This window comes from Callorhinus ursinus, unplaced genomic scaffold (assembly GCF_003265705.2).
Source record: "Callorhinus ursinus isolate GAN/ISIS: 27379988/994484 unplaced genomic scaffold, GSC_fseal_2.0 scaffold34, whole genome shotgun sequence".
Taxonomy (NCBI): Eukaryota; Metazoa; Chordata; class Mammalia; order Carnivora; family Otariidae; genus Callorhinus; species Callorhinus ursinus.
The window spans coordinates 4066049-4092745 of NW_027397096.1; the positions used below are offsets into that span (position 1 = coordinate 4066049).

Below are 26697 nucleotides of genomic sequence, written 5' to 3' on the forward strand. Positions count from 1 at the left end.
TTTTATTTATTCGAGACAGAGCAGGAGAGGGGGGAGAGACAGAGGCAGAGGGAGAAGCAGATTCCCCGCTGAGCCGGGAGCCCCAGCGGGGCTCCACCCCAGGACCCTGAGATCATGTCCTGAGCCGAAGGCAGGCGCCCCTCTCCCCCCACTTCTTTGCGCACTAGTGACACTATTTGGGAAGGAGAGAGCGGATTCTCATTGGCACGCAAATGATAAACAGCCAAAACTGTACCGAGAGTATCAGCACTCTCGGTCTGTGGGGCAGGGAGCAGGGTTAGTTTCGTGTTTGCGTAGGGAGGGACCGGGGAAACACCAAGCCGTGCACATTGATTCACCTAGGGAGGAGGAAACTCCAGGCTGTCCCAACAAGTGAGCACCGCTCTCGTCATCACCCCCGCCCCCCCCCCCCCCGCCCTGCACACACACAACTTTGCCGCATGTAATCCGTCTTCAGCCCTCAACTATAGGGAGAATCTCCTTGGGGGGGGGAGATGAGAGGGAAGTGGACCACCATTTGAAAGCATCAGAGAGAAGAGGAAGGAGAGTTGTTTGACCGATGTGGGTTCAAGGCTTCTGCCTAAACGTAGGGGGCTGGTTAGTGCGATTGTCTAGGGTCTTGACCGGAAGTGAGTTTAATTCCTGTTGTCTCCCTGTGCCTCCTGCTCTGTGCGAGCTCCATAAAAACTCAGTTAAGGAGCGAGAGGATGGTGATTAGCAAAGAGACAGCGTCTCTCTTTCTGAGTGAGGAAAGGAGTGTTTATGTTCTGTCCCGCCCCACCACTCAAAAGGGTACTCAAACCTGCCCACGTGGAAAGACCACTAGAGGGGCCCCACGTGGGGCCCTCGGTCGTGGCTCAGGCTTCTGTTGGCTGATGAACAAAGCTGCCCTGTGAGCAAAGGGAAGCGCAGAGAGGAAAAGCCTCACAACTCGGGACACTCGTGCTCTCACCTGGAAACCTGTCGGGCCGTGGTTGACACAGGAGCCCCACAGGGGTTAATATGTAACCTTGGAGCCATCAAGGGACGCAAACACCCAAACCTCTTGGTCCCTCTAGCTTTCCCTCCCTCTCGCAGCATCTTTTCCCTAGCCCCGCCTCCCCTCCCGCCCCACTACCGTCCTCTCCTCTACCACCACCCCAGCCTCGGGTCCTCAGCCTTTCCCCCTTTCGCACCTCGAGAGTTTGGAGGCGGGAGGGGATCCCGCGCCAAGGTGGGGATAGGCTGACACCTAGTGACCACGAGCTGCAACTGCTCCAGGCCACTGTCCTGAAGAGTAAGGGTCACCACAGCAGCCCGGGCAAATCGGCGGTCTTCCTCGTGCCAGACTCCAGGGAGCCAGGAGAAGAGCTGGGACTGAGGGAGTACTGTGACAGCCGCTCGGCCCCAGCAGCCCAAGAGCGGGCTGGGAAGAAGGGTGATGGATTAGTCGACCCTTTCTAGGCACCGAGTCGATGCGGGGCGCCTTAGAAGCTGATAACATGCCCGTCTCTGGCCTGAAGAAGCTAGAGATCCAGTGGAAGAAGAGGGTATGGGCGGAGACCATTATCGAGGCGGGGCTCGGACCCCTCCCCAGGATCAGGGCTAAAGGACGCGGGTGTGCGACGGGCCCCGCCCCGCTCTGCCCAGAAAGGAGTTGAGGGCGGAGAGACAGTTCTCTCAGTACCCGCCCAGGCTGGGGAGCCGGTAGCCCCGGGGAAAGTGGGGACGCAGGTTAATGAGGCCAAGCGAGCGAGGCGGGACTCCGTCGGCAGTCGGGAGGCGCCAGCGAGGGGTGCCGCGGCGTCGGCGCCCCCCAGGAGAGCCCCCTTTCGCCCGAAATCCGCGGAAGCCAGGCGGGGCCCGGAGGCCCCCGGGAAATGGGGCTCTGGCCCTCTGTGCCGCCGAGGCGCCGGAGGGGCTGGGGCAGGCGGCAGGGGCGGGGCGGGGCGGGAGTGGCTGGGGGCGGGGGCAGAGGCCCGCGGGGAGGAGCCGGGAGGAGTACAGGGGCCTAGAGGGCAACGCGAAAACTGTGTGAGGCTGGCGGCCGGCGGGGAGTCGGCGGGTGTGGACTGGCCGGAGAGGAGCCCCGCTCCCGAAGCAGTCCGACGAGGTGGCTTAGGGGGCAGACAGACAGACTGCGGGGAGGGCCAGCATGCCCCCACTGCTGCACCCCGCCCTGCCGCTGCTCCTGGGCGCCACGCTGACCTTCCGGGCGCTCCGGCGCGCGCTCAGCCGCCTGCCCCTGCCCGCACACGTGCGCGCCGACCCCCTGCGCACCTGGCGCTGGCACAACCTGCTCGTCTCCTTCGCGCACTCCATTGTGTCCGGGGTCTGGGCGCTTCTGTGGTGAGTGAAGGACTCGGGGAGTGAAGGTGGGTGGCGGTGGGATCCCACGTTACTCCCCGCATCACTCTCTGGCATGCTCAGGCCTTGCAGTTTCACCTGATTCCCTGTTTAGAAAGCTTTCCAACTAGGGCGGCAGAGGTCCCAGGGGAGGGGGGAAGCTCATCTGGGAACAGGGAGACACCTGGGTTTCAGCCAAGCCTCTCCTCACTTCCCACAAAGCCAACAGCGCAAGCCCAGATTCCCCGGGGACTGGGAGGGGTAATGGGGGAGTAGAGGGTCCTTGGGGATGCGGAGATGTTGAGAGACGGCCTTCTTCCCTCCCAGTCTATGGCAGACCCCCGAGATGCTGGTGGAGATCGAGACGGCATGGTCGCTTTCTGGCTATCTGCTTGCATGCTTCTCTGCAGGTAGGTCTTGCCCAGAAAGTAAGTAGGTGCGGGAACAGGGAGTTTTTTGTTCAGTTCCTTTCATGACCTTTTTCCATCACCCCCGCTAGGGTATTTCATCCACGACACGGTGGACATCGTGGTTAGTCGTCAGACACGAGCTTCTTGGGAATACCTCGTTCATCACCTCATGGTAAATGAGAAGCAGGGGATGTGGTGTAGGCCTGGTGCTAGCAACCTGGTCTCAGCCCTTTCTGAACCTGGGAGGTAAAGACCATCTTTCTTAACCCCATTTCCAACCCATGTTCTACATCTCATGCCAGGACACTGAGGGTTGGCAGTTTCTGTGCCCTTGGTGAGTAAATTTTTGAGGCCGGCGATCCATGGCCTTACCTATTATCTCCTTGAACAGACTGGAAACCCCACCCAGAGCCAGAATCTGTGGGCAGGGAACAAAACTTAATCATGTTGAATCCACATTAAGCTATAATCCAGAAGGAAGACAGTAAGGATGGATTTCTCAGCAGTCATTCCCACCAGCTTTCAGGAAAGCCATGGTATCTGGGTTCCCTAAACACGTTATCTCCATTGCCTTCTAGGCCCTGGGTGCCTTCTTTTCAGGCATCTTTTTGAACAGTTTTGTCGGCGGGGGAGTCCTAACATTGCTGGTAGAGGTCAGCAACATCTTCCTCACCATCCGCATGATGATGAAGATAAACAATGCCCAGCACCTCCTCTTGTACCGGGTCAACAAGTATGTCAACTTGGTCATGTACTTTGTCTTCCGGCTGGCCCCTCAGGCCTACCTCACCCACTTCTTCCTGCGTTATTTGGGCCAGAGGACCCTGGGCACCTTTCTGCTGGGTAATCTGCTCATGCTGGACATCATGATCCTCATCTACTTTTCTCGCCTTCTCCGCTCGGACTTCTGCCCTGAGCGTGTCCCCAGCCAGCAACACAAAGACAAGTTTTTGACAGAGTGAGAGGCACAGAGCCTGCAACTTGTGGCAAGAGCAAACACAGCCAAGAACAGCCTCACACATATGAGAATTAGCCCCAGGCCTGGGGCATCCTCTGCACCTACTATTGAAAATGCTAATGAAAGCACTCCTCTGAAGTCCTTGTCCTTTCTTGGGCAAGGGGTGAGGGAAGCAGACCAACCGGTTGGACATGGTAGTTGGGTGTGGGGACAGGTGCTATGAAAGCCAGCCAGCCCACACTGCCCTGAAGTGGATGCTAATGAGAACTTTGTGCACTGGTTTTCTACAAAGCCCCTTCCAGATAAAAGGAGGGATTCTTGTTTGTTCCCTTACCCCCATGATGGTGGCAAATTGTAGTTGTCCTAGGACAACGAACTCCAATCTGGTAACAAATACCTGAGCTCCCAATGCCAGGATTAACAAGCATGGGGAAGTAATAATGCAGAGTGTTCCAACAGGGTAAGTAGACCAAAGTCTTGCCCAAGCCCTGTTAACTTAAGTGTGTGTATACCATAGTATGGCCTTCCCCAAAGCCCAACCAGAAACCAACAAAGAAACACAAATGGTGAAAAAAATTTAATTTAGATTTAGCCAGCTGGACTCAAGTTTAGATGATTCCAATCTGAAAAACAAAAGGGGAGCTTTGTTACTGGGAGCTGAAACGTCATGGTTAAAAAGCAAAATGAGGTGAGGGTAGAGCCTATTAAGGATAGAGGGTGAGCCTATTAAGGTCAGGTTTTGGTTACTAGCAGACACATCACTTGGACCCAGGTGGTAGATGAGTTGATAGCAAAGGGAGCTTACTTTGTTGGCAACATCCAAAGCATCATAGTCAGGAGCCAGTCGAACATATGCCTTCTTCTCTCCATCAGGCCTAGGATAAAGGAAGTCATAATTCCTCCTACCCTCACTGCCCCCAAGCCCTCCCTTTTCCCCCCTAGTCTTTCTGGCACATCAGTGGTTCCCTTGTTCATGTCATTCTTTCCCAGATAGTGACTTTTCCATCATTTGCACAGGAGGCTAGGGATGCCACCAAACCACAAATGAAGCCAACTCCCCTTTGTGGGGAACACCACAGAACATTTTAAGACGTAAGTCCAGGTAATCTGACATAAACTGTGTCTTACTCTATCTAAGGCCTGCCTGTCTAGAGGTGTAGGGAATCAAAATGAACACCAACACCATACATCAAGTCCTAGAGGCAGGAGGGCTAATGTGTCCTCAGAAGTCCGTATTAGATACAAAGGACTAGAATTACAGCAGAAGCTGCTCATTTCTTAAGGCTCACACACTGTGAAACCTACTTCTGACTCCATGCAGGTTTCCGGGCTCTTGACCGAGGCCCTACTCACCTGATCAAGGTGTTGACCTTGGCCACGTCAATGTCGTAGAGCTTCTTCACAGCCTGTTTGATCTGGTGCTTATTGGCCTTGACATCCACAATGAACACAAGTGTGTTGTTGTCTTCTATTTTTTTCATGGCTGACTCAGTGGTCAGGGGGAACTTGATGATGGCATAGTGATCAAGCCTGGGGAAGAAGCAAAATGGTATCGCCTGGGTCTGATAAAAAGGATAGGCCCTCTTTTAGAGCCCAAAGCCAAAAGAGCCCAGGTGCATCAGACCATGAGGTAGCAATCATTTTTGTCAGACTTTGGTCGCTAAACAGTGTCATCATCTGCACCTTAAACTTAGGGATCTAGGAGCAGAAACCTGTGCACTTTCTTCCCCTTGAAGGGCTTTATTTTTTTTTAAGATTTTATTAGAGAGAGCACACAAGCACGCGCACAAGAGCGAGGTAAGGGAAGAGGGAGAACCGGCCTCCCCGATGAGCAGGGAGCCTGATGCAGGGCTCCATCCCAGATCTCTGGGATCATGACCTGAGCCAAACAGACTGAAGTACTTCCATCGTTCAAGTGATTTAAAGATCATCTGAGTTCCAAACCCCCTTCATTCTCTGACTTCAACATTTTTTTTTTTTTAAAGATTTATTTGACAAAGAGACAACAAGAGAGGGAACACATGCAGGGGGAGTGGGAAAGGGAGAAGCAGGCTTCCTGCTGAGCAGGGAGCCCGATCCCGAGCCGAAGACAGATGCTTAACGACTGAGCCACCCAGGCGCCCCAACATTTTTTTTTAATGATTTGTCAGAAAAAGAGCACAAGAAGGGGAGCTGCAGGCAGAGGGAGAAGCAGGCTCCTGGTCGAGCAAGGAGCCCAATGTGGGACTTGATCCCAGAACCCTGGGATCAAGACCTAACCGACTGAGCCACCCAGGCGTCCCTTGGCTTCAACATTTTGAAGGGCAAACTTCTGGAAGAAATTTGAGACTTCAGAGGTTAAACAAAAAACAACTTACTTCAAAAGCATAAAGCTAGACTACAGACTCTTAAAACCCAGAGTAGAGTTCCAAAGAATGCTGGTGCTTCACTATGAGATTTAACAGACATTTCTGCCCCCATTGGTTGCTGAAAACCGGTTTTGAGGACCACTGATTTAGAGCAACTTTTATTTACAGTCCAAGTTAAACTTACAGTGGCTTGACCACACCTACCACGCAGCTTTCCCCGAAACTTAGAAAAACAAGTCTCTTTACGTGGACGCTATGTTCCTATCTTAAAGATAGACATCAGGTCTCAACTTCTCCTGACATTAAATCCCAGGTCCAAACGGGGGTAAAAAGTGGTTTTCTCCCTGGACACTCTTCCTTGTTTTTTTTTTTTTTTTAAGATTTTATTTATTCATTTGAGACACAGAGATACAGAGCAAGAGAGCATGAGCAGCAGGGAGAGAGGCAGAGGGAGAAAGAGAAGCAGGCTCCCTGCTGAGCCAGGAGCCCGATGTGGGGCTTGATCCCAGGACCCTGGGATCATGACCTGAGCCAAAGGCAGATGCTTAACCATCTGAGCCACCCAGGTGCCCCCTCCTTGTCTTTTTCTTAAGAAGCAGTGGGAAGTGGCAGTTACTACTATTGCTCTCATCTGTGGCCCCCCCCAAGGTCAGTTTTACTACTACTAGTGTGGCACCAAAACACTCAAGACCCTAAACCTTTTGCCCATTTCCCCCTATTTCTTTGAGTGTAAAGACTTGAGAGTAAACGAGAAGAACCTTTTATACACTGTTGCAGGCCTTCTCTGTCCAATACATATTAATAAGTGTCCTTATCAATCTTGAATCATCCCACACTGTCACTCTCAAGGACTATTCCCTACAGCAATGAATAACTAAACCTGGAACTCCAAAACAAAAAAAAAAAACATTTAAACAAAGTAGTACTTTACACTCCAAGAAAGCAGAATTTTTAAAACCCTGACCATATATGAAGCATTAACGTAACAATTAACCTTAATAGTCACTGAGCTGTTTTAAACAATTCTTGCCAATGTTGTAAAAACATCTCCTCTTGTTCTTAAAGAGGGCATTAACAATCTTTTTCACACTCCCCTTAGAGACGCACACTAGGTACCAACATGTATTTGAGAAGTCATGCCGTAGGTTTGGTAAATTTCCAAATTACCCAACATCTTTTCACGGGAAAGGACAGTACTGACTTGTTTCTCCTGGGGGCGCTCTTTCGAGGATATTTGGGCTGCCTCCGCAGACGCAGTGTCTTGGGTCGTCGGAACGTAGGTGACGTGCGGATTTTCTTTTTTTTGTGACTGTGGACGCCTTTCAGCACTGCTTTCTTGGCCTTCAAAGCCTTTGCTTTGGCTTCGGCTTTGGGAGGGGCAGGGGCTGAGAGAAAGACAGAAAGAAAATGAGGGCACGGGACTCAGAAACCAATCACTTCCGTCCTCAAAACCCCTAATGGGCGCTCCACCCCACACGTGCATCAGTGGTTCCTTTGAAGACATCACAAGTCTCAGGTTAAAATTTTTCCATCATATGCACGATACTGGGGCGAACTCAGAGAGTAACTTCAGGAATACGACGAAGAAAAAAAAGAACTAGCAATGATCCAATGCTTGATACTTGACAAGATGTGTGCTAGTGGTTTTAGCTACCTATATAGCTCTAACACGAGGGGGGGGGGGAAAAAAGGAAATTAAGGGGGGGACTTTTATTTTTTTTTTTTTTAAAGGTTTCTTACTTTTTATTAGAGAGTACAAGCAGGGGGAGCGGCAGGGAGAGGGAGAAGCAGGCTCCCCACCGAGCAAGGAGCCCAGTGCGGGGCTCGATCCCAGGTCCCCGGGATCATGACCTGAGGCGAAGGCAGACGCTTGACCGTCTGAGCCACCCAGGCGTCCTGAGGACTATAATTCTTTACAGGTCTGGAGACATGGAGCTCCGGCCTGTGGAAGCGAGTAGTTCCCCAAAGCCAACAGTCTGGCGGCCCCCGACAGGTGGTGCCGGCCGGGCTTGCCGAGGAGCCGAGCCCATGCGGCTGGGCCCACGCGCATCTCAGCGTGCCGGAATGCGAGAAACAGCTCCGGAGTAGACACCCCAAGGCTTAGCCCAGCCGCTCTCCTCCCAGTTCGTTCACTCCAAGGGGATCCCAAGCCAGGTAGTTGTGGTACTCTCCCCAGCCCCAGCACAAACCTTCCTTCTTAGCCTTCGGCGCCATCTTCGTAAAAGGGATTTCCAAGGCTCTTTTCCAGGGGCTTATAGAGCAGAGTCCCACCAAAGACTCGCGATGTTTTTTATTTAAAAAGCTGATTGGATACTCTGTAGCGCGGCGCCCTCTGGGAATGGTAGTTAGGTTTGATTTCCTCGCGAGAGTGATTAAGCATGCTCCACCTCTTCCCTCAAGGGAATCTAAAGCTTCTTGGGGGTTGTAGTTTTTTTTGAGACACGTGTTTATTTGCGGCGGCTGGTGGATGTGGACGGTGTAGCTAACTGCCGTCTCGTCTCGTCCTGAGGGCTTCCCATCTTGAGGAAAGAGTATTCCAGTTCCAGGAGACAGTAACACTGAAAACTGGATTGAATATAATTAGGTTGACTCAGGGAGAGTGAAGCAAAGCTCTAGAATGTTAGAGCAGAAATTGTCTGGTCCAGGGGCTCCTGGGTGACTCAGTCGGTTAAGCGGCTATCTTCGGCTCAGGTCATGATTTCGGGGTCCTTGGTTCCAGCCCTGCGTGGAGCTCCCCCCTCAGCGGGGAGGCTGCTTTTCCCTCTTGCTCTGCCCCTCCCCCTGCTTATGCTCGCTCTCTCTCTCTCAAAAAGAAAAAAAGAAAGAACGAACTTCAGGAAATTATCTGGTCCAAGTCCCTCTAACAACTTCTGTGGAAATTTAGTCCAGAGTGGGGGGATGTGGCTTATCAATAACACAGGGATTTGGTGGCAGAAAAAGTCAAGTCAGGCAGAGGGGAGGAGAAAAGTATTGTAGAAGGTGGTCATATCTACCCCCTCTTTACCTGTGACTGTCAGATTTCGTGCGTTTTCCTGATAATACTCTAGGGCTCACTAGTTCTTGTGAATAATTTCATTCACCGTCCCCTCCCTTCCCCCCCCCAGGGTTTTATTTATTTATTCATTCATGAGAGACAGAAAGAGAGAGGCAGAGGGAGAAGCAGGCTCCCAAGGAGCAGGGAGCCCGATGCGGGACTCGATCCCAGGACCCTGGGATCATGACCTGAGCCGAAGGCAGACGCTTAACGACTGAGCCACCCAGGCGCCCCACAGTCCCCTCCCTTCAAGTAGTCTTCCCTTCCCTGCTCCAGGCCATGTTTGCATCCTCGAATTCGGTTCCCGACACAGAACAGGTAAAGCTTGGGTTTGCTTTTCTGAGGGTCTGTGTGACCCTACACTTTCTATCTTCCTCCTCACCTCTTTCGAACCAGATCTCTCCTTTGACGGTGAGAATTATTGTGTGGTACACTCCTCTCCTATCTTGCAGAACTGCAAAATGGAAAAGGTGTCCTTGGGGGTAAGATTCCAATGGGATCAGAGACAGAACGCTGGTACCAGGGCGGAGGCCCCTAGTCCCGGAGCAGCGACCTACCTAAAGGGCGAAGTTTCAGATCCACCTAGTCCTTCTTTAGACTCCATTGAGGGAGGCAGGTTGGTCTTCAGCCTCCCACCCTTCAGCCTACACGGGAGCCTTGAAGGAAGACACCCCAGACTTTGGACATCTCTTTCCTCGGTGGGCATCCCATTCCGACCCTGGCATCCCCTGTCGGCTCTCCCCCACCCCACTCCATCCCGGGCAGAAGGGCGAGCGGGGGCAGACTCTATGAGTCACGTCCTGGGTCTGGAGTTGAGGAAGCGCCGCCTCTCCTTGGGCCCCTTCTCTCCTCCTTTCCCCTCCCCGCCGGTTCCTGGCCCAGCCAGATACTGCGCAGCAATCACCGATTCTCCATCACCAATTTGACTGGGTAAGGGTCCGCTTGGAGCCGGAGGCCGGCCCAGAGGCGCAGGGAAGAGCGACCTGGGGGACTTTGATCTGGGCGGGTTCCAGCCTGGGTGGAGGCGGTCCTGGTGCCCGTGAGGCGTCTGGCAGGGTACCCAGAGCTGGGGAAGCGCAGTGGGGAGGAGAGGAGGGGGAGGCTGGGACAGGCTGCGAGGCCGGGAGCTGCCGGGAGAGGGGCAGGGGGCGGCCCTTCTCCAGGAATTTCCGGGGATCATGTTACAGCGCTCGCGAAGGGAGAGCGGAGTGGGACGCCGGGCCCTGCAGCGGACTGGGCCCCTGGCCCCCTCCAGCAGGCCGCAGGCCTTGCAGCGCCATCCCTGCCCACACTGACCCCGTGCGGCGGGGCCGCACCGCGCCCCCGGGCGGCTCTGTTATGGTAGGGCCGCCTCAACCCCGAGCTGTCGTCGGGTCACCGCGGCCCCGAGTCATTGTAGGAACTATCCGGCCCCGAGTTATTGTGGGGTCTGCGCGGGCCCGGGCCCCCCCGGACGGGACTCCCCGCCCCCATTTGGAGGCGGAGGAGTCTCCCCGCCCCCGAGTCGTCGTCGGGACGCCTCGGGCCCGGGTGATTGTGGGTTCGCCCCGGCCCCGGATGATCGTCTCATCCCCGTGGCCTGCTGTTGTCGTAGCGTCCCCAAGGCCGCGGGCTCCCGTAGGCTCCCCGTGGCCCAGAGTTATAGTCGGGACACCCCGGTCGCGGGTGATTGTCGGGTCTCCACGGGCCCGGGTCGCTGGGGCGGATCAGGCCCCCGCGCCTTCTCGGGGCTCCCCGCAAGGCCGCAGGCGAGATGAACATTCTGGCGCCGGTGCGGAGGGACCGCGTCCTGGCGGAGCTGCCCCAGGTAGGCGCCAGGGCCACGTCGGGCTTCTGGCTGGGGTGGGGTGTGGGCGGGGAGGAGGCGGTACCAGATCAGTTAGAGGCTTGGGCCCAACCCTGCCGCCCAGCTAGGTCTGCTGCTTCTGGGTGGTCCCCTACCCCCGCCCAGGGCAGCTTGGCTGCGGGACGTGGGCCAGGAGTGGGTGAGTCCCATTCTCTTCTATTCCTCAGTGCCTGAGGAAGGAGGCCGCTTTGCACGTGCACAAAGACTTCCACCCCCGCGTCACCTGCGCTTGCCAGGAGCACCGGACAGGCACCGTGGGGTGAGTTAGACATCCTTAACGAAGAAAGGAAGTCTCAATCAAAGCTAGGGTATACACACACCCCCTGGGGCTCCGTTTCAGCCTCTACCAGTTATATGGTAATTCCACCTTTTTTACACTCGGGGGTTCTCCCTTTTCTTCCCAGCAAGGTTGTGATGAGTCCTATGAAATGGGGTGGGGTAGAGAGGCGGCAGTTCACTTCCTGACACAGAGAGGGTACTCAACAGGAGAGGGTGGTCACCAGCTCACCTTCCCATATACCATCCATTTGAGCCCCAGGGCAGGGGGCTGTGCCTGTAGGGTTGTGTCCTGTTATGGGTGAAAGAAGGTAGTACTGATAACATTGGCGTGCCATTAACTGAGTGTTTACTGTGTACCAGGCAGTGTGTTGGTTACTATTACTGTCTTTTATTAAATGGAAAACACCATCACTTTTAAGATGTATCCTGATTTCAGAGATGTTTGAAATGTGTGTGGGGAGAGTGAAGAGAGGAATACCTTTATCTCAGATTATAGGACATTTATCTCATTTTTTTAAAAAAGGCTTTATTTATTTGACAGAGAGCGACACAGCAAGAGAGGGAACACAAGCAGGGGGAGCGGGAGAGGGAGAAGCAGGCTTCCGGCTGAGCAGGGAGCCCAATAGGGGGCTCGATCCCAGGACGCTGGGGTCATGACCTGAGCCGAAGGCAGACATCCAACGACTGAGCCACCCAGGCACCCCGGACATTTATCTAATTTTAACCTTCACGACAGGGGCGCCTGGGTGGCTCAGTCGTTAAGCGTCTGCCTTTGGCTCAGGTCATGATCTCAGGGTCCTGGGATCGAACCTCGCATCGGGCTCCCTGCTCTGTGGAAAGCCTGCTTCTCCCTCTCCCGCTCCCTCTGCTTGTGTTCCGTCTCTCGATGTGTCTCTCTTTGTCAAAGAAATAAATAAAATCTTAAAAAAAAACCCCAAAAAACCTTCACAACAACCCAGTAGAGTATATACTCAATCTCCACTTAACAAATGTTGAAACTGAGGCTCAGAGAGGCTAAGTAATTTGTCCTAAGTCACACAGCTAGTAGATGTAAGAACTGGGATTCAAATTCCTGTCTCTCTGATGTTGAACCACAAAACGCTCTTCTGGAAGCATATGTGTCCAGGCAAGCTGCCTGGGAGGCCTCATGTCTATGGTAACCTCAGCCTTGGTGCAGCTAACTTTATAGACTTAGTAGGGAACATTGAGACTCCCTAGGCTGCAAGAGCTAGTGCTCACTTCTCCTGCCCCCTTTTGTGTGTCCTACAGATTTAAGATCTCCAAAGTCATTGTGGTGGGGGATCTGTCAGTGGGGAAGACTTGTCTCATTAACAGGTAAGAAGGTGCTCTAGTTGAGCTGGATTGGGCCGGGCAGGGTTTGGCCAGACCTAGCCAGGTGGGCTGGGCTCAGGGCCAGAGCATCTCGTGCTCCCTCAGGTTCTGCAAAGATACTTTTGATAAGAATTACAAGGCCACCATTGGAGTGGACTTTGAGATGGAACGATTTGAGGTGCTGGGCGTCCCCTTCAGTCTGCAGCTGTGAGTGCCTCCTCCACACCTCCCAGCCCTTCCTTCCCCCAGCACCTGAACCCCACCTCACGCCTCCCTCCCACATACCTGTGTTGTACCCCCTCCTTCCTCCCAGCTGGGATACCGCTGGACAGGAGAGGTTCAAGTGCATTGCATCAACCTATTACCGAGGAGCTCAAGGTAAGGGCCTCAGTGAAGTGGGGCAGGCGGGTGTTCCTGGCCTCTAATCTAGGGCTGGGGGGATTTGGGAAATGAGCTGGTAATGTCAGTTGTCTTTGCCGCTTTTCCAGCCATCATCATTGTCTTCAACCTGAATGATGTGGCCTCCTTGGAACATACCAAGTATGTGGGGATGCTGAGCTACAGTGGGGGCTCCAGGAAGAGAGGGTTGAGAAAAGAGGGGTGGTCAGGAGCATTAGTAGAGAAGGAAAAGAATGCATCGAGGACCAGGGAGAGTGTGATGGGCATATGAGTGCCACCGGGAGAAGCCTCTCCAGCTCGCTCATCCTTGATTGTCTACCCTCTGTGGCAGACAATGGCTCGCTGATGCACTCAAGGAGAATGACCCGTCCAGTGTGCTTCTCTTCCTTGTGGGTTCCAAGAAGGACTTGAGTGTGAGTGTGTCAGTAGGGGAGGAGCGGCTTCCAGCCCGGTCAGGGGACCCCGCCCCCCCCTTGCCATCTGACTCTGACCTTCCCTCAGACTCCTGCTCAGTATGTGCTGATGGAGAAAGATGCACTCAAGGTGGCCCAAGAGATGAAGGCTGAGTACTGGGCGGTCTCATCTCTCACTGGTGAGTCAGAGGCTTCAGGTCTTCTGCTGTGGCGCTCCTGTCCACCTGGCCTCTCATTCCTGCCCTTTCAACTGTGCCTAGTGACTCGAGGCCTGGAACGGCCCCTGAGCACCCATCTGCCCCATGCATCAGGTGAAAATGTCCGGGAATTCTTCTTCCGTGTGGCGGCACTGACCTTTGAAGCCAACGTGCTGGCTGAGCTGGAGAAATCGGGGGCCCGGCGCATTGGGGATGTTGTCCGTGAGTGCCTGCCTGGATGGGGGTGGCAGAGAGCACGGGGAACCTCTGATCCCCACTTCACATATTTCCCGGCCTTCTTCAGGCATCCATAGTGAGGACAGCAACCTCTACCTAACTACCAGCAAGAAGAAGCCCACGTGTTGCCCGTGAGCGGTAAGGGGGCTGTCCAGAGCCTGCCCAGCCCTGGTGCACTGTGCCACCTTGACTGCCCTAGAGCTCGACCCTGGACATTTGCACTGATTGTTTTTCCAGACCAAAGAGCTGCCCCTTGGTGGCAGTACCCCTGGAGGGGTAGCGGGGACCATGCTAGTCGCTCCCTGCCCCGGGCACCGTGCCAAAGACTAGATGTCTCCCCCCTCCTTTGGGGGGCTCTCCAGGGTGCCCAGCAGTGGAGAGGTAATCCCTGCTGCTTTTGCTTAGCCTGCTGGGCCCTTTTGAGTATGAGGATGCTTAATGATCCCAGCCTCACACTGTGCCTTATGCATTAAAATCTCTGTTATTAGCAGTTTGGGGACTGGAGTCCTTTGTTGGGGATGAGGGAGGCGGAATGGGCAGGGCTGGATGGCTATCTTGGGACTGGAGCTTCCTGCTGGATTCTGGCCATCCCTGGCCCCTGGGCAGGATCTAGACAGGCTAGGAGCTGAGGAACCACATTTTGGAGGGCTGTACTGGACTCTAAGTGGTTGGCTTTCAGAGCTCTTTCCTTTGGTTCCTCATCCCCAACTGTGTCCCCCCTACTTGGTGCTTATTCCCAAATTTCTACCACTGGATAATTGTTTTCTTTTTTTCACCCCCTTCCTGCTTTCCCTTTAAAAAAATACTTCTCCGAGGAGAACACAGTAAGAAGTGATTGAGTTTTGGATGCTCTTTGGGTTGACCAGAAGGCCCAGGGCGGGTAGGGGTTTGGCTCTTACTCAGAAGATATGTTACCTAGGGACGCCTGGGTGGCTCAGTTGGTTAAGCATCTGCCTTCGGTTCAGGTCATGATCCCAGGGTCCTGGGATCGAGTCCTGAATCGGGCTCCTTGCTTGGTGGAGAGCCTGCTTCTCCCTCTGCCTGCCGCTCCCCCTGCTTGTGCTTGCTTGCTTGCTCTCTCTCTCTCTGACAAATAAATAAAGTCTTAAAAAAAAAGTGTGCTATCTAATATCTATTTAACATTATTAGTGATATAAGCATAAATTTATGAGTAGTGTCTTTTTACATTTTAAAACCTGATTAACTAAATAAAACAAACAAACAGCATAGGGGCACCTGGCTGGCTCACTAGGTAGAGCATGTGACTCTTGATCTCACGATCGTGAGTTCAAACCCCATGTTAGGTAGGCCTAGAGCTTACTTTAAAAAAGAAAAAAAGAAAAAGAAGAGAAAAAAACCAGCATACCTTTTTCCCTCTTCAAAAAGAAAAAGACATGCTCTGAGTCAGGAGGTCCCCCATTTGAGTCCTCACTGTTCCTCTTCAATCACTTCTCACTGTGTTCTCCTCAGAGAAGTTTTATTTATTTATTTTCAAAATTTATCCATTTATTTTAGAGAGAGTGAGTACACATGCACAGGCAGTTAGAGGGGCAGAGGGAGAGGGAGAAGCAGACTCCCCACTGAGCAGGGAGCCCAGCTGGGGCTCCATTGCAGGACCCTGAGATCATGACCTGAGCTGAAATCAAGGGTCAGACGCTCAACCAAATGAGCCACCCAGGCGCCCCAAAGAGAAGTATTTTTTAAAGCGAAGGCAGGAAGGGAGTGAAAAAAAAGAAAATTATCCAGTGGTAAAAATTTGGGAATAAGCACCAAGTGGGACACAGTTGGGGATAAGGAACTAAAGGAAAGAGCTCTCAGACTCCCGGGCAAATCACTTATCCTCTGTGTCTCAGTTTCCTCATCTGTAAAATCAGGCTGATAATACTGATGAGGTTTCATGGATGAAATAAGGTAAAACACTAACACACACTGGAAGAGCTCCAAAACCTTAACTATTGGGCGCCTGGGTGGCTCAGTTGGTTGGGCGACTGCCTTCAGCTCAGGGTCATGGTCCTGGAGTCCCGGGATCGAGTCCCGCATCGGGCTCCCTGCTGGGCGGGGAGTCTGCTTCTCCCTCTGACCCTCCCCCCTCTCATGCTCTCTATCTCTCATTCTCTCTCAAATAAATAAATAAATAAAATATTAAAAAAAAAACAAACAAAACCCTAAACTATTAAAACTGATTGGAGGGAAGAGTGGCGAAGAACCTGGCTCCCTTTCGACATCTGACCCAGAGTGAGATTGGCTGGAAGTATCTCAGACATCTGGACCAACAATGGTGGGACACCTGTGGCCTCAGGTGTCATCCTGAGAGGCCATGGAGGGTCAAGATTAGAACACAGACCCAGGCTCCCAGTCCGCAAGTGCTCTGTCCACATGCCTGGTACCATTCTCACCAAACCACTGTCCTGGAAGGGCTGGCTTTTCTGCCTACTCCTCTCCTGGCTTCAACTTTCCTGCTGTTCTTAGAGCTGTCTGGAGCTAAGGTGAGAAGGGACGCCTGGGTAGTGGCCCTATCTGCTCAGTCTACTGGGCCTGGAGGAAGGTAAAGGCTGGGACTGCACAGACAGCAGCAGCTGCAGGAGAGGCCCTGGATGACTGGAGAAAACAGTTTAAACATCATCCTTTCCTCTTTTTTCCATCTGTTGAAGCATATCCTGGCTTAGGGGCCTAGTGACAAGAGGATTTGAGGGGAGTGATGTGTGGAGTGTGGGTGGTACGGCTCTAACACTTTTTCACACTCCCTGGGGTTGTTTTTTCCATGTCTCTTCCCTCACAGGACTGTGCTCCTCACCCCTCTTCTTGTGCAGAGCCTGTAAGTGTGTGTGTGTGTGTGTGTGTGTGTGTGTGTGAGAGAGAGAGAGAGAGAGAGAGAGAGAGAGAAACCTGCACCAAAGAGCTGCTGTGGCATGTTTGTGCTGCATCGGGTGTGGGGATCAGGGGTGTGGTTTGGTTTTCTGGGTGATATCTGCAAGGGGCATGTTCATGTGTGCATATCGCAGTAGTCCGTGTGTGAGGAGATTTTTTATGTATGCAACGTGTGTGATCGATGCGCGTGCAGTGTATATGCTGTATTTAAGGGTGTGAGGGGTGTGTGTAGTACGTTACTTACTATGAATGCCGCGGCCCTGCTCCGCGTCACAGGCAAGCCTATGGAGACACGTGTGGTTGCGTGAATGAAATAAGATAAAGCACTAACACACATAGGAAGAGCTCAGAAACCTTCATGATTTTAATAACTGTTTGGGGGAACACTAACCGAGACCCTGGCTCTATGTTGCCATCTTTATTGGGTAGTATTTTCTCTGGGACCGGGTGCTTGCGGGGGCTAGGAGGGAACGCGGGAAGGGGGCTTGGGGGTGGGCACCACGAGGGGCTGGGAGCCGACACCAAGTCCTCATCTTGAGAACTGGGCCTTGGGCTCCTGTGGAGGGGCCTGAGGGCAGAAAGAGAGAACACGCGCGAACGCGAGCGAGCCAGACACGGTCCCGCTCCAGAGCGAGAGGGAGCTCGGAGAAGCCGGGTTGGCTGCGGGGAGGCGGGCGGGGCTCTAGCACCGCGGCTGGGTTCCGAAGGCTTGGGAGGGGCTGGATTGCGGCGGAAGTTGGAGGTTGAGAGAATGGCTGGGGCGGGGCTAAGAACGGGGTGGGGGGGGGGCTAAGGTCTGGGGGTAGGACTAAGAGCTGGGAGTAGGTCTGGAGAGGAACTAGGGATGGGACTGAGGGCTGGGCCTGAGCGGCCGAGCTAAGGTTTAGGCCTGAGATAAAGAGGTGGTACTAAGGTTAAAGGTGGGACAAAGAGGGGCCTGGAAGGAGCTGGGAGGCCCCGGATGAAGAGCGCGGCTGAAGCTTAGATTTGGGCTAAGACAACGCAGAGCCAGGGGAAGGTGGAGGGAGGGACTGGGCAAGCATGAGGCGAAGTTAAAGGCTGGATTGGGGCGAAGCTGAGATTGGGGTTTACGGTTGGCTCGACCAAGCTGAGGTTCAGGATTGGACTAATGCGAGGAAGAGTCTTGTAGAGACGAGAACTGGGCTGAGAGCGATGTGGGTCAGGACGACACTGAGGATTGAGAGGTGGACTAAGGAAAAGACTGAGGACAATGCCAGCATCTGGGATGAGAGCAGCACTGGTAAAGAGGGGGCGGGGCAGGAGTTTGGGGGTGGGTTTCGATCTTGGGGCGTGGCACCCAAGGAGGGTTTAGAACTGGGACGAGCCGGGCGAAGGAGGCGGGGCTAGGGGCTGGACTGGGGCGGAGTTAGGGCCTGGGGGCGGGCTCACGCCGAGCCGTGGACCAATGACTGAGGACTGGGGTCCTGAGGCCCTGGAGAGTGCCTGCGGGTCCGGCGGAGCCAGTCCGGCTGGAGCCGGAGCTGCCAATCTCTGGTTTATAGGGCTGGAAGGCGTTGCCGTGTTGCCTCAGGAGCCCCGGCCGCCGCCTGAGAAATGCGGGGCCTGGCTGGAGCGCCTGGTCCAGCACCCACCCAGTTGCTAGGCTGGGGAGGGCGGCTCCACCGACTCTGAGGGGAGGAAGGAGTCTGGAGGTTCCACGCGTGACATCACAATCACCGCCATGTGTGGGCGGGGCGAGAGCGGCATTTCCCAAGAGACGCGTGCACACTGCACTGCCTTGCTCCCCCCTTCTCCCCCCTTCTCCCTACTTCCCTTCCTTTCTCCCTTTCCCCTCCTTTCCTCCCCCATTCATCTGCTTTGGTGCCCAACCTGGAAGCCCGCCACCTGTGCCACAAGGGCGGGGGGAGCTCCTCAGCCCGCAGGACTGGGAGCTTTCTGTACAAATGAGCATCACCTGTGAGTTTTGAGTTAGGGCCCTGCGCCTCGTTGAATGCCCCTCCAAGAAAAAGACCACCAGCCTCCCTCTTCCTTTCAAGCTGTCACTCTCCTCATTTCATTATCAAGTCCGCCTGTGTCCAGCCACAATTACTTCGGCTGCAGGAGCGCTGCACTGCTGTTCCAGTAGGAGCTCTCCTTCTGCCTGTGAAAGTAGAGAGCGGATTACCTGCCTCAGATCTGAGGAGAGTTACTAAACCCCACCCCTTGGCAAACAGAGTTGCGATTGTTAGGGCTTCTTGGGGATTTGAGAGGAGTTAATCAGCTGACTCTCTACAAGCTGCCTTCACGGTGACTCCGGAGAGAGCAAGAACAATGGAGTCGGATGAAGTAGAGCTTGAATCCTGACCCTCAGGGTCCAGGCTGGATCTGGGAGGTTGTGAAGTCAGGATTGAGTCAAACCAGAGGATGAAGAATTGGCTGTGTTGGAGCTGAAAAGCAGGTGCAGTAGGGAAGTGACAGCAGGTTGGGTTTTGGATAGGAAGCCCAAGTAGATAGGGCCGAAAGAGCACGGGAACAGCTCATACAGAGCCAGGAAGATTGGGTTTGACTCCCACCTCTACCATCTATTAACTTGTGTCTTTACTTTTTTTTTTTAAGATTTTATTTATTTATTTGACAGAGACAGCGAGAGAGGGAACACAAGCAGGGGGAGTGGGAGAGGGAGGAGCAGGCTTCCCGCCGAGCGGGGAGCCCGATGCGGAGCTTGATCCCAGGACCCTGGGATCATGACCTGAGCCGAAGGCAGATGCTTAACGACTGAGCCACCCAGGTGCCCCATTAACTTGTGTCTTTGGACAGGTTTTTTATCCTGAGTCTCTGAGCCCCCATCGATAGAATGGATTGTGGTGAGGATTTCGAATCAAAGGCATATTTTAAAAGCCCAGCACAGTACCTAATGTTGGGAAGATGCTCATCCTGGGTCAATTTTCTTCTTCTAGAAAAGTCTCCTGCTTTGAACCCTGGGCAGAATCTCTAACGCTATAGCTTCTTTGTGATTCCAATAGAGGGTTTGTTTTATTCTACTCATGTAGCCATTCAACCAACCAACATTTACTGGGCACTTTTCATGTCCCAGGACTCGCAGATACAAAGGCAGATAAAATATGGGCCTTGTTCACATGTTGCCATAGAGTAAGTGCATGAAGTACCACGGGAGGGTAAAGGGGCACAAGACATGTGTGACCAATTCTACTTGGGTAGATAACATTGTTCTTTCCAAGATGAACAGGTATTTCTGGGGAGGGAGAGGCAGGAGAGAAGGAATGGAGAAGCGAGGGGTGGGAAGAAGGATGAATGCATGGGAGAAACGTATAACTGAGGAAGGAACCAGGGCCTGGGGCCTGGGGGGTCAGTTATATCATGATAAGGAGTTTCACTTCATCCTGAAGGCAGTGGATGGCTGTTGAACAGAAGGAATGTGGTAGACCACTTGGTATTCTAGAAAACTCAGTTTGGCTGCATTGTGAAGACTGCATGAGGGTAGTGAAACAGAAGGCAGGGAGGCCAGGTAGGAGGCTCCTGCAGCGGTTTTAGGGATCATGGAGGTCTGAACCGGGAGAGAGGCAGGTGTGGGGGGCAGGTAGGCATGGCAAGACTTGGTCATCAAGTTGGTGTAGAGGTGAAGGAAAGAATGATTCCTAGATTTCTAGCTGAGGTGTGTCTGTTCCTCTCTGAAATGGAAGAGACAAGAGGAGATGGTTTATGGAGGGTGAGGAGAAGATGATAGGCTTGTGTGGGACATGCTGGTCTAAGATGTTTTGGGAAAGTCCAAGAGGATATAGACGGTGCTCAGGAAAGCAGTCTGGATTGGAGACCCTGATTTTTGTCATTTTTTCGGTGGATGTTGAAACCATGTAAGTGGATGACATTATCCAAGAGAAGGCTATAGAGTCTTTGAGAAGGAGGTCAAACACAGAACCCTGGTAACCACCAATTTGAGGGGTGCAGCAGAGGAAAAGGAAACCACAAAGAAGTCAGGAAAGAACTAAACAGCTAGTCAGAGAAGGAAGGCAGATGAGATGAGAGAGGCCTGTCATGGGAGTCAGAAGAACAGTTTGCAGGAGAAAAGAGATTGATTGGTCAACAGTGTCAGGTGAGATGAGACGAAAAGAAGGCCACTGGGTTTAGCTATTAGGAAATCGTTGGTGGGGGGAGGGCACCTGGCTGGCTCAGTCCATAGAGCATGGGACTCTTGATCTCGGGGTTGTGAGTTCGAGCCCCATGTTGGACATAGAGATTACTTTAAAAAAATAATTAAAAAAAGAAAAAAGAAAAAAAAAAGGAAATCGTTGGTGGCCTTTGCCTGGGCTTTTTTGATGGAAGGGCCCAGTAGCTGCCATGTTGTATGTGGCTGGCATGGAAGAGAGGTGGAGACTCTGAGCTCACTGAAGATAGGGACTGGGCCTCCTTCACTGGTGCCTAGTGAAGCTAACATGTCTGTTAAATGAAGGAGTGAATAAACCTGGATTGAAAAGGAAGAGAGGTGGGATATGCAGTGGTAGAGGGAGAAACGGGGTTTATAGAGTGTTTTGTTTAAAGATATTCATTGCCTGTAAGAAAAAAACAAAAACAGTGAAGAGGTGGAAATTCTGGCTGAGACCTAGAATTCAGGTGCTTTGGGCAGGAGGAAGGTGGAGGGATACTTCCCCAGGCTGGAGGACAGTTGATGAGGGTGGGAGCAGCCTCAGGTAATGCTGGTGCAATGAGCTGAGGGGAACAGCAGCAGGGCAGGAACTTCCAGGAAGGTGCTGGAAGTTTCATTCATTCATTCATTAAATACATTTTGGGTACTTACTGAGCTGTGGAAAATAGAAGGAGCTGACCAGGGACCTGTAGAAAGATGATCAAGTGCCACCGAAGGCCCTGCTAAAGTCCCCCACGCAATCAGCTCAAGGAGCAGGACTCAGCTCTGATGCCTCAAAGGACAAAGCTAATTGGGGGAAAGCAAGGCAAGTGGCAGATTCTGCCTTTGTTGCTGATGGAGCTGTGGCCCCAGCCGAGGGACACTGTCTGACCAGCCTCCACACGCCCTGGGAATTCCTGGAACTGTCCCTCCTTGCCTAGGTTCTGGCTCACTCCCATTCGTTACTCCAGACTCCGCTCCTCTTATGCTTCTTCCAGGAAGTCTTCCTCATCACCTCCCACCCCCAGCCCTGCTGCTCTTGTTCTCTGCTCCCACAGGCCTTCCGCCCACCTCCTCCCTTCCCATCAGTGTCTGCATCGTGCCGCTGCCCTGAACTGTTCGTCTTCTGTGTCCCTCTCCTCTCCTTGAGAACAGGGGCTGTTGGTTTTTTTTTTTTTTTTAATTTCCCCGCATCTCCAGGGCGTGGGTGGAGCTTGTCAGGGAATGTTTGAGGCACGAATGGCATGGGGAGGGGGCTGCCGCGGCCGCCACTCTGTACTCTCTCAGACGTAAACAGGTTACCCGGCTGGGGGAGAGGACATCGGCTGGCTGGTGTGCCATCTAGCACCGAAGCATCTACCTTCTCCTCTGAAGGTGGGTCTGGGGTTCCCCACCCCCCTCACTTGGGAAAACTTGACACTTGGTGGCAGGCAGGAGGGAGGGAAGTGTTTGGTCCTGAACAGGTTACCCAGCTGCCCCAGCCCCAGCCCATCCCCTACTCCTGCCAGGCCCAGGCTGGGAGGGCTCATTCCCCATTCCCCGAGGCCACAATCACCCCCATCTTTGGCCTAGCACTTTAGGGGCACAGATTTCTTTGACATATAAACTGAGCCCTCTCAATAATCCTGCAAAATACGTATTACTGCCATCCCCATTTTATGGATAGGGAAATGAAGGCTCAGAGAAGTAACTTGCCCTGGGATGCCCAGCTAGTAAGTGACAGAGCCAAGACTTGTACTCAGGCCGGTCTGATGTCTAGTACAGGGCACGTGCCACTCTGCTGCCCCTTGCCCCCAGTTCAGCAGCTGAAGAAGGTGGTGGCAGTGGTGATCCAAGGTCCGGCCTCACATGCCTTATTCCCCCCCAGGATGGAAAGGGGGCACGGGCAGAGAAGCAGCAAAGGGAGGCCCACCAAGTGGTCAGGGGTGGATGGGGGACCCAGGGCCCTCACGGCCTTGGTGGGGGGAAGGGAAAGGAGGAGGAATGTGGTGCAAAGCTCATACCAAGCTGTTGTCCCCTCATCTCTCAAGTACTTTCAAGGCCACTTGGACTAACACACCCCCAGCCTGAGTTACCTCCTGGGGCGTGGCCAGTGTGAGGTCTTGTCCCAGTTCCACCCTCGTAGAGGCTGGGTAAAGGCTCAGTCCTCCTGGCCTGTCTGGAGGGAGGAAGGCAGCCGTAGTGCCCCAGACCAGGCTGGAACTCATCAGTGCCAGCTCACTTCTTCCTGCAGGGGTGGGTGGAGCTGGAGTCCAAGGGGGGATCTGCAAGAAGGCGCCTTGTTCTCTATGTCCTTGTATGTGAGACCTTGGTCACACGGAGTCACTTCACAGGCTCACCTTTTAGATGGCGGCCCGAGGGAGAGCCGCTGGTAGACTGGAGCCTTGGGCAGGGTCAGAGGGGAGGCGGCGGGGGTAGAGCCTTTCTCCAGGGCTTTCCCCAAATGCCAAATCCTTACCCCAGCGGCTTCTCCACTGTGTGCATGGTACCTGTGCTGCCTCCAACGGGTGGCCGGGCTCGGGGTGGGGGCTGGTCCTTCAAGTCTGTGGCCCTAAGGAGATGGGATGGGCAACGGGGCCTTGATGAGTGTGGAGCAAAGAGTGAGCATGGGGAATGGGAGGGAAGTGAGAAAGGGAGGAAGGTGTCAGAAGGGAGGAGGATCTTGGAGAAGAGGAGGGGAAAGCAAGCGCCAGAGTCAGGTGGAGAAGCTGAGGGGCCCGACCTTATCTCCCCTCCAGGCCACAGCAGGGCCCGGGGCCGTGGTGACCCTGAGGCTGAGTGGTAGGGACATGGGCCTCCTGGCCTGTGCAGGGCAGGAGGTGGGGGGGGGGGGGGGGGGGGGGGGGAGCCGCGGGGGGGGGGGGGGGGGGGACGGGGCCCCCCGGGCCGGGGCGGGGCGGGGGGGGGGGGGGGGGGCGCGGGGGGCTCTGAACTGGTGCTCCTGTCGGTCACGTGGCTCCACGGCCCGCTTCGCCTCCCCGGGCAGCCTGTGGAGGGCCCCAGCAGGTTCGGCAGGAGGCAGGGAGTGGAAGAGGCAGGTGTCATGGGGCAGCAAAGGGGACTCGCTGAGACATTTTCCTGGGAGAGCGTGGGGGAGGATTTGTGCAGGGGACCTGAGGGGAAAGGGGAGTGCTGGGTTCCTACCGGGTGGTTACCACTCTGAAGTAGAAAGCTGCCTAGAAAGCTGCCGGGGAAGGGGAGGGTGGGTGGCAGCAGCTGAATTTGGCGAAGCCTTTAGATTGAGCTCTGGGAGGGGAGACCCAGAGGTGTGCCGCTGTCGCCACCCCAGGTGAATTCAAGGACCCGGACAGGTGCTGCTGGAAACACAAGCAGTGCACTGGGCACATCATCCACCCCTTCACCTCGGACTGTGGCCACCACAACCTGCACCTGCACTCCGTCAGCCACCGTGACTGTGCTTCTAGGTAAGGGCCCTCCTCCTTGGGAGACCCGCAGCCCAGGAGAGAGTGCTGGGCAGAGCTAGGCCCATGATTTCCCTGTGCTTCCCCCTTCAGCTTTGCCCTGGCACTGCTAGCCCGGCCCCAGCTTTGTAAACCAGGCTGTGCTCCAGAGCCATGGGGAGGAGGTCTTTTGGCAGCCTGGGCTGAGTCCAGCAGAGGCCAGCTGTCCCCCGGGCTTCTCGCTCTGGGTCCCGGGGGGGAGTCACGGAGGCATGGGCGCCAGGCTGAGTCCTCTGTGTGGCAGGCTGAAGGATTGCCCAGAGAAGACAAATAGCGACAACTCCCGAGATGTGGGCCCAACCTGCTCCCGAGATGAGGGCTCAACATGTTTCAACGCCATCCAGTCCCCTTGCTTTGAGCTCATCCCAGAGGAAGAGTGTGTGGAGCGGTTCTGGTATGGCTGGTGAGTGCTGGCAGGCTGACGGGGCGGCACTAAGGGGCCCCGGCCCCCCCACTCTCTGTCAATCTCTCTCCCTGTCCCCCTCCCTCCCAGGGGCAACAGCTACAGGCCTGTCTCTGTGGCAGTGATCTATCATCCAGTCCACCATGACTATGTGGCAGACGACCTGAATGAAGAGGAGGAGGAGGAGGAAGGCCAGGCCCCCATTCCGACCCAGGTGGGGCCCGCCACCGCCGCACCCACTGACACAGGCCCGGGCGCCGTCCCAGGTAGCCCAGACTCAGCAGCTCCCGTCACCATCTGGCGCTCTGAGAGCCCCACGGGGAAGTCCCAGGGCAACAAGGTGATCAAGAAGGTGAAGAAGAAAAAAGAAAAAGACAAAGACAAGGAAGACGAGACGGAGGAGAAGGTAAAGCCGAAGAAAAAAGTCAAGAAGGGCAAGTTGATGAAAAAGAAAAGCCCGGTGGAATCGGAATCTTTACCTCCAGACTTGAGCCGATCAGTAAGCCCCAGAGAGTTGACCAGGATGTCTGAGTCCAGCCCAGACAGCCCGGAGGACCTGGAGAGCGAGGACAGTTACAAGGACCCCAGGCGGGAGGAGCCCTCCAGCGAGGATATCGTGGAGTCTTCGTCGCCCAGGAAGAGAGAGAAGAACACGGTCCAGACTAAGAAACCTGGGGCCAAGACCTCACCAGTCAAGAAGGTCAAGAGGAGATCTCCCCCAGCATCAAACCCCAATCTCAGTTGAGGCCAGGGCGTCCAGGGTGAAGAATAAATGCGATCAAGCCTGTAGCAGACCCCCTGCTGCTGTTCTCTCTCCCTCCAACCTGTCCCTGGGGCGGGGGGGCGGGGGGTAAGGGGGTGGGCTCTGGGCGTAGCTGGAGCCAAGGGGCCAGGGGGCTGCAGGACTTTCTGAAGGGTAATCTGTCTTTCAGGAGGGAGTCCATGGGAACGTAGGAGGGAGGGCAGAGGGGGACACAGCCTGTTTCTCTGTAACATCCTAGGCTCAGGACAGGAGAGGAGCACATCTGGGTGGGGTGGGAAGGAGGCTGCCCATCTCCTGGGAGACTGGTCTGTGTGAAATCTGCTCGGGGATTTCAGGCAGTGCTGTCTGCAGTGATACCCCTAATAAATGGAACCTTTTAACCCACTCTGTGCCACTGTGCCTGGCCTTTCCCTCCTCTAAGTGGCCTTTAGGAAGACGCTGGTGGCACCTAAGGGAACGTGATTTCCCAGCTGGTGTGTCCCTGCTCCTGCTAGGCCCTTCCAGACCTTTATGCTGAAGGGAATGGAACCGACCGAGTTCCTGGCAGAAGACCAGCCCTTTCCTCCCAACTCTTGTCAACAGCCAAAGAGATCTTGAATGACGGGATGAAGTCAAGATGGGAGACTCATCAAGTTTGGGCAGTAGTGACCTTTCCTGATTTCTCTGCTGAGCCCCAAGCAGAGGAAAGGGAGAGGGAAAACCTCACTTTCCTAGCACCAACTTGCAAAGCTGTGAGGCGAGGCCCTTCTGAAGAAACACGGCATACCAGGAGTCTAGAACACAACCAGACAGTCAGGCTGGGGGGAGGGGCCAGGGCCAGGGGGCTGGCTGGACCAAGCTGGTAAGGGGGGGGACTGGCCTCCCCTGCAACAGCCCGGCACTTCCTTTTCCAGGGCGTGCGTGGGAGCAGGCAAGCATGGGGCCCATCCTGGGGCAGCCGTGCTTGTGTAGAGCTGCTCTATCATCACAGACCAAGGCCCAGCTGGCAAAAAGAGCCAGGGAAGAGGTGCAGGGGCTCGAGAAACTGAAATTTATGCGCAGCCCCTCTTCGCTGTGCCAGAGGAAGCTAGCGGGCGCAGATCGTGGGCTGTGTGCGAGTGTAGTAACAGCACCTAACGGGTCCTGGGGCCTCACGAGGTCCTAGGCCCCAGGCTGAGCGCGCACACGTCCTCTCTCAGTCCTGGCAGCTGCCCAGACGAGGCAGGTATCGATCACTCCGTTTTACAGAGACAACAGGCACAGGGCTGGGGAGCGGAGCATGGACGTGACCCCAGGCAGATACAGAGGCTGCTTGCTGTTCAGAGTCACTGTCTCTCTGATGG

General features: G+C 54.5%; 4 protein-coding genes and 3 non-coding genes across 11 annotated transcripts; 3 read left to right on the top strand and 4 right to left on the bottom strand.

Annotated features, from left to right (window-relative positions):
* The first annotated feature begins 1656 nt into the window (after nt 1–1656).
* TLCD1 (TLC domain containing 1) lies at nt 1657–3821 on the top strand. The gene is made up of 4 exons (XM_025851415.2): nt 1657–2328; nt 2653–2735; nt 2825–2907; nt 3314–3821. The coding sequence occupies exons 1-4, from the start codon at nt 2135–2137 to the stop codon at nt 3695–3697; spliced, it is 744 nt and encodes a 247-aa protein (XP_025707200.1). The 5' UTR covers nt 1657–2134; the 3' UTR covers nt 3698–3821.
* Nucleotides 3822–4255: 434 nt separating this feature from the next.
* On the bottom strand, nt 4256–8385 carry RPL23A (ribosomal protein L23a). The gene is made up of 5 exons (XM_025851417.2): nt 8231–8385; nt 7243–7426; nt 5047–5223; nt 4499–4568; nt 4256–4316 (listed from the first exon to the last, which is right to left on the bottom strand). The coding sequence occupies exons 1-5, from the start codon at nt 8253–8255 to the stop codon at nt 4302–4304; spliced, it is 471 nt and encodes a 156-aa protein (XP_025707202.1). The 5' UTR covers nt 8256–8385; the 3' UTR covers nt 4256–4301.
* Nucleotides 4644–4708, bottom strand: LOC112808491 (small nucleolar RNA SNORD42). The gene has a single exon (XR_003204365.1). It is a non-coding gene; the product is annotated as a small nucleolar RNA SNORD42 (small nucleolar RNA).
* Nucleotides 5306–5377, bottom strand: LOC112808493 (small nucleolar RNA Z17). Its single transcript, XR_003204366.1, has one exon. It is a non-coding gene; the product is annotated as a small nucleolar RNA Z17 (small nucleolar RNA).
* On the bottom strand, nt 7519–7582 carry LOC112808490 (small nucleolar RNA SNORD42). The gene has a single exon (XR_003204364.1). It is a non-coding gene; the product is annotated as a small nucleolar RNA SNORD42 (small nucleolar RNA).
* A 2310-nt stretch (nt 8386–10695) lies between the features above and the next one.
* On the top strand, nt 10696–14268 carry RAB34 (RAB34, member RAS oncogene family). The gene is made up of 10 exons (XM_025851264.2): nt 10696–10882; nt 11089–11180; nt 12470–12535; nt 12638–12739; nt 12846–12910; nt 13021–13072; nt 13263–13344; nt 13433–13523; nt 13656–13763; nt 13846–14268. The coding sequence occupies exons 1-10, from the start codon at nt 10829–10831 to the stop codon at nt 13911–13913; spliced, it is 780 nt and encodes a 259-aa protein (XP_025707049.1). The 5' UTR covers nt 10696–10828; the 3' UTR covers nt 13914–14268.
* A 3160-nt stretch (nt 14269–17428) lies between these two features.
* On the top strand, nt 17429–25406 carry PROCA1 (protein interacting with cyclin A1). 5 transcript variants are annotated; one of them, XM_025851428.2, is made up of 6 exons: nt 18362–18584; nt 21438–21574; nt 22036–22122; nt 24038–24173; nt 24454–24612; nt 24703–25406. In XM_025851428.2, exons 2-6 carry the CDS (start codon nt 21538–21540, stop codon nt 25355–25357), a joined length of 1074 nt encoding a protein of 357 aa, XP_025707213.1. In that variant the 5' UTR covers nt 18362–18584; nt 21438–21537; the 3' UTR covers nt 25358–25406. The 5 variants fall into 5 exon arrangements, with proteins under 5 accessions (XP_025707215.1, XP_025707216.1, XP_025707209.1 ...); XM_025851424.2 differs by lacking the exons at nt 18362–18584; nt 21438–21574 and adding an exon at nt 17431–17907; XM_025851429.2 differs by lacking the exon at nt 21438–21574 and having other exon boundaries at nt 18365–18584.
* Nucleotides 25407–26697: the final 1291 nt, after the last annotated feature.

Bases quoted from the DNA above. Each gene is read 5' to 3' on its own strand.
- PROCA1 (XM_025851424.2), top strand. From the start codon at position 17,820: ATGTGGGTCAGGACGACACTGAGGATTGAGAGGTGGACTAAGGAAAAG. The intron at 17,908-22,035 runs GTAAAGAGGGGG...GTACTCTCTCAG, and splicing joins CTGGGATGAGAGCAGCACTG to ACGTAAACAGGTTACCCGGC. The intron at 22,123-24,037 runs GTGGGTCTGGGG...TCGCCACCCCAG, and splicing joins ATCTACCTTCTCCTCTGAAG to GTGAATTCAAGGACCCGGAC.
- TLCD1 (XM_025851415.2), top strand. From the start codon at position 2,135: ATGCCCCCACTGCTGCACCCCGCCCTGCCGCTGCTCCTGGGCGCCACG. The intron at 2,329-2,652 runs GTGAGTGAAGGA...CTTCCCTCCCAG, and splicing joins GGGGTCTGGGCGCTTCTGTG to TCTATGGCAGACCCCCGAGA. The intron at 2,736-2,824 runs GTAGGTCTTGCC...CACCCCCGCTAG, and splicing joins GCTTGCATGCTTCTCTGCAG to GGTATTTCATCCACGACACG.
- RPL23A (XM_025851417.2), bottom strand. From the start codon at position 8,255: ATGGCGCCGAAGGCTAAGAAGGAAG. The intron at 5,224-7,242 runs GTCAGTACTGTC...CTTCTTCCCCAG, and splicing joins AGCGCCCCCAGGAGAAACAA to GCTTGATCACTATGCCATCA. The intron at 4,569-5,046 runs GTGAGTAGGGCC...CCTTTATCCTAG, and splicing joins AAGGTCAACACCTTGATCAG to GCCTGATGGAGAGAAGAAGG.
- RAB34 (XM_025851264.2), top strand. From the start codon at position 10,829: ATGAACATTCTGGCGCCGGTGCGGAGGGACCGCGTCCTGGCGGAGCTG. The intron at 10,883-11,088 runs GTAGGCGCCAGG...TCTATTCCTCAG, and splicing joins TCCTGGCGGAGCTGCCCCAG to TGCCTGAGGAAGGAGGCCGC. The intron at 13,524-13,655 runs GTGAGTCAGAGG...CCCATGCATCAG, and splicing joins GGCGGTCTCATCTCTCACTG to GTGAAAATGTCCGGGAATTC.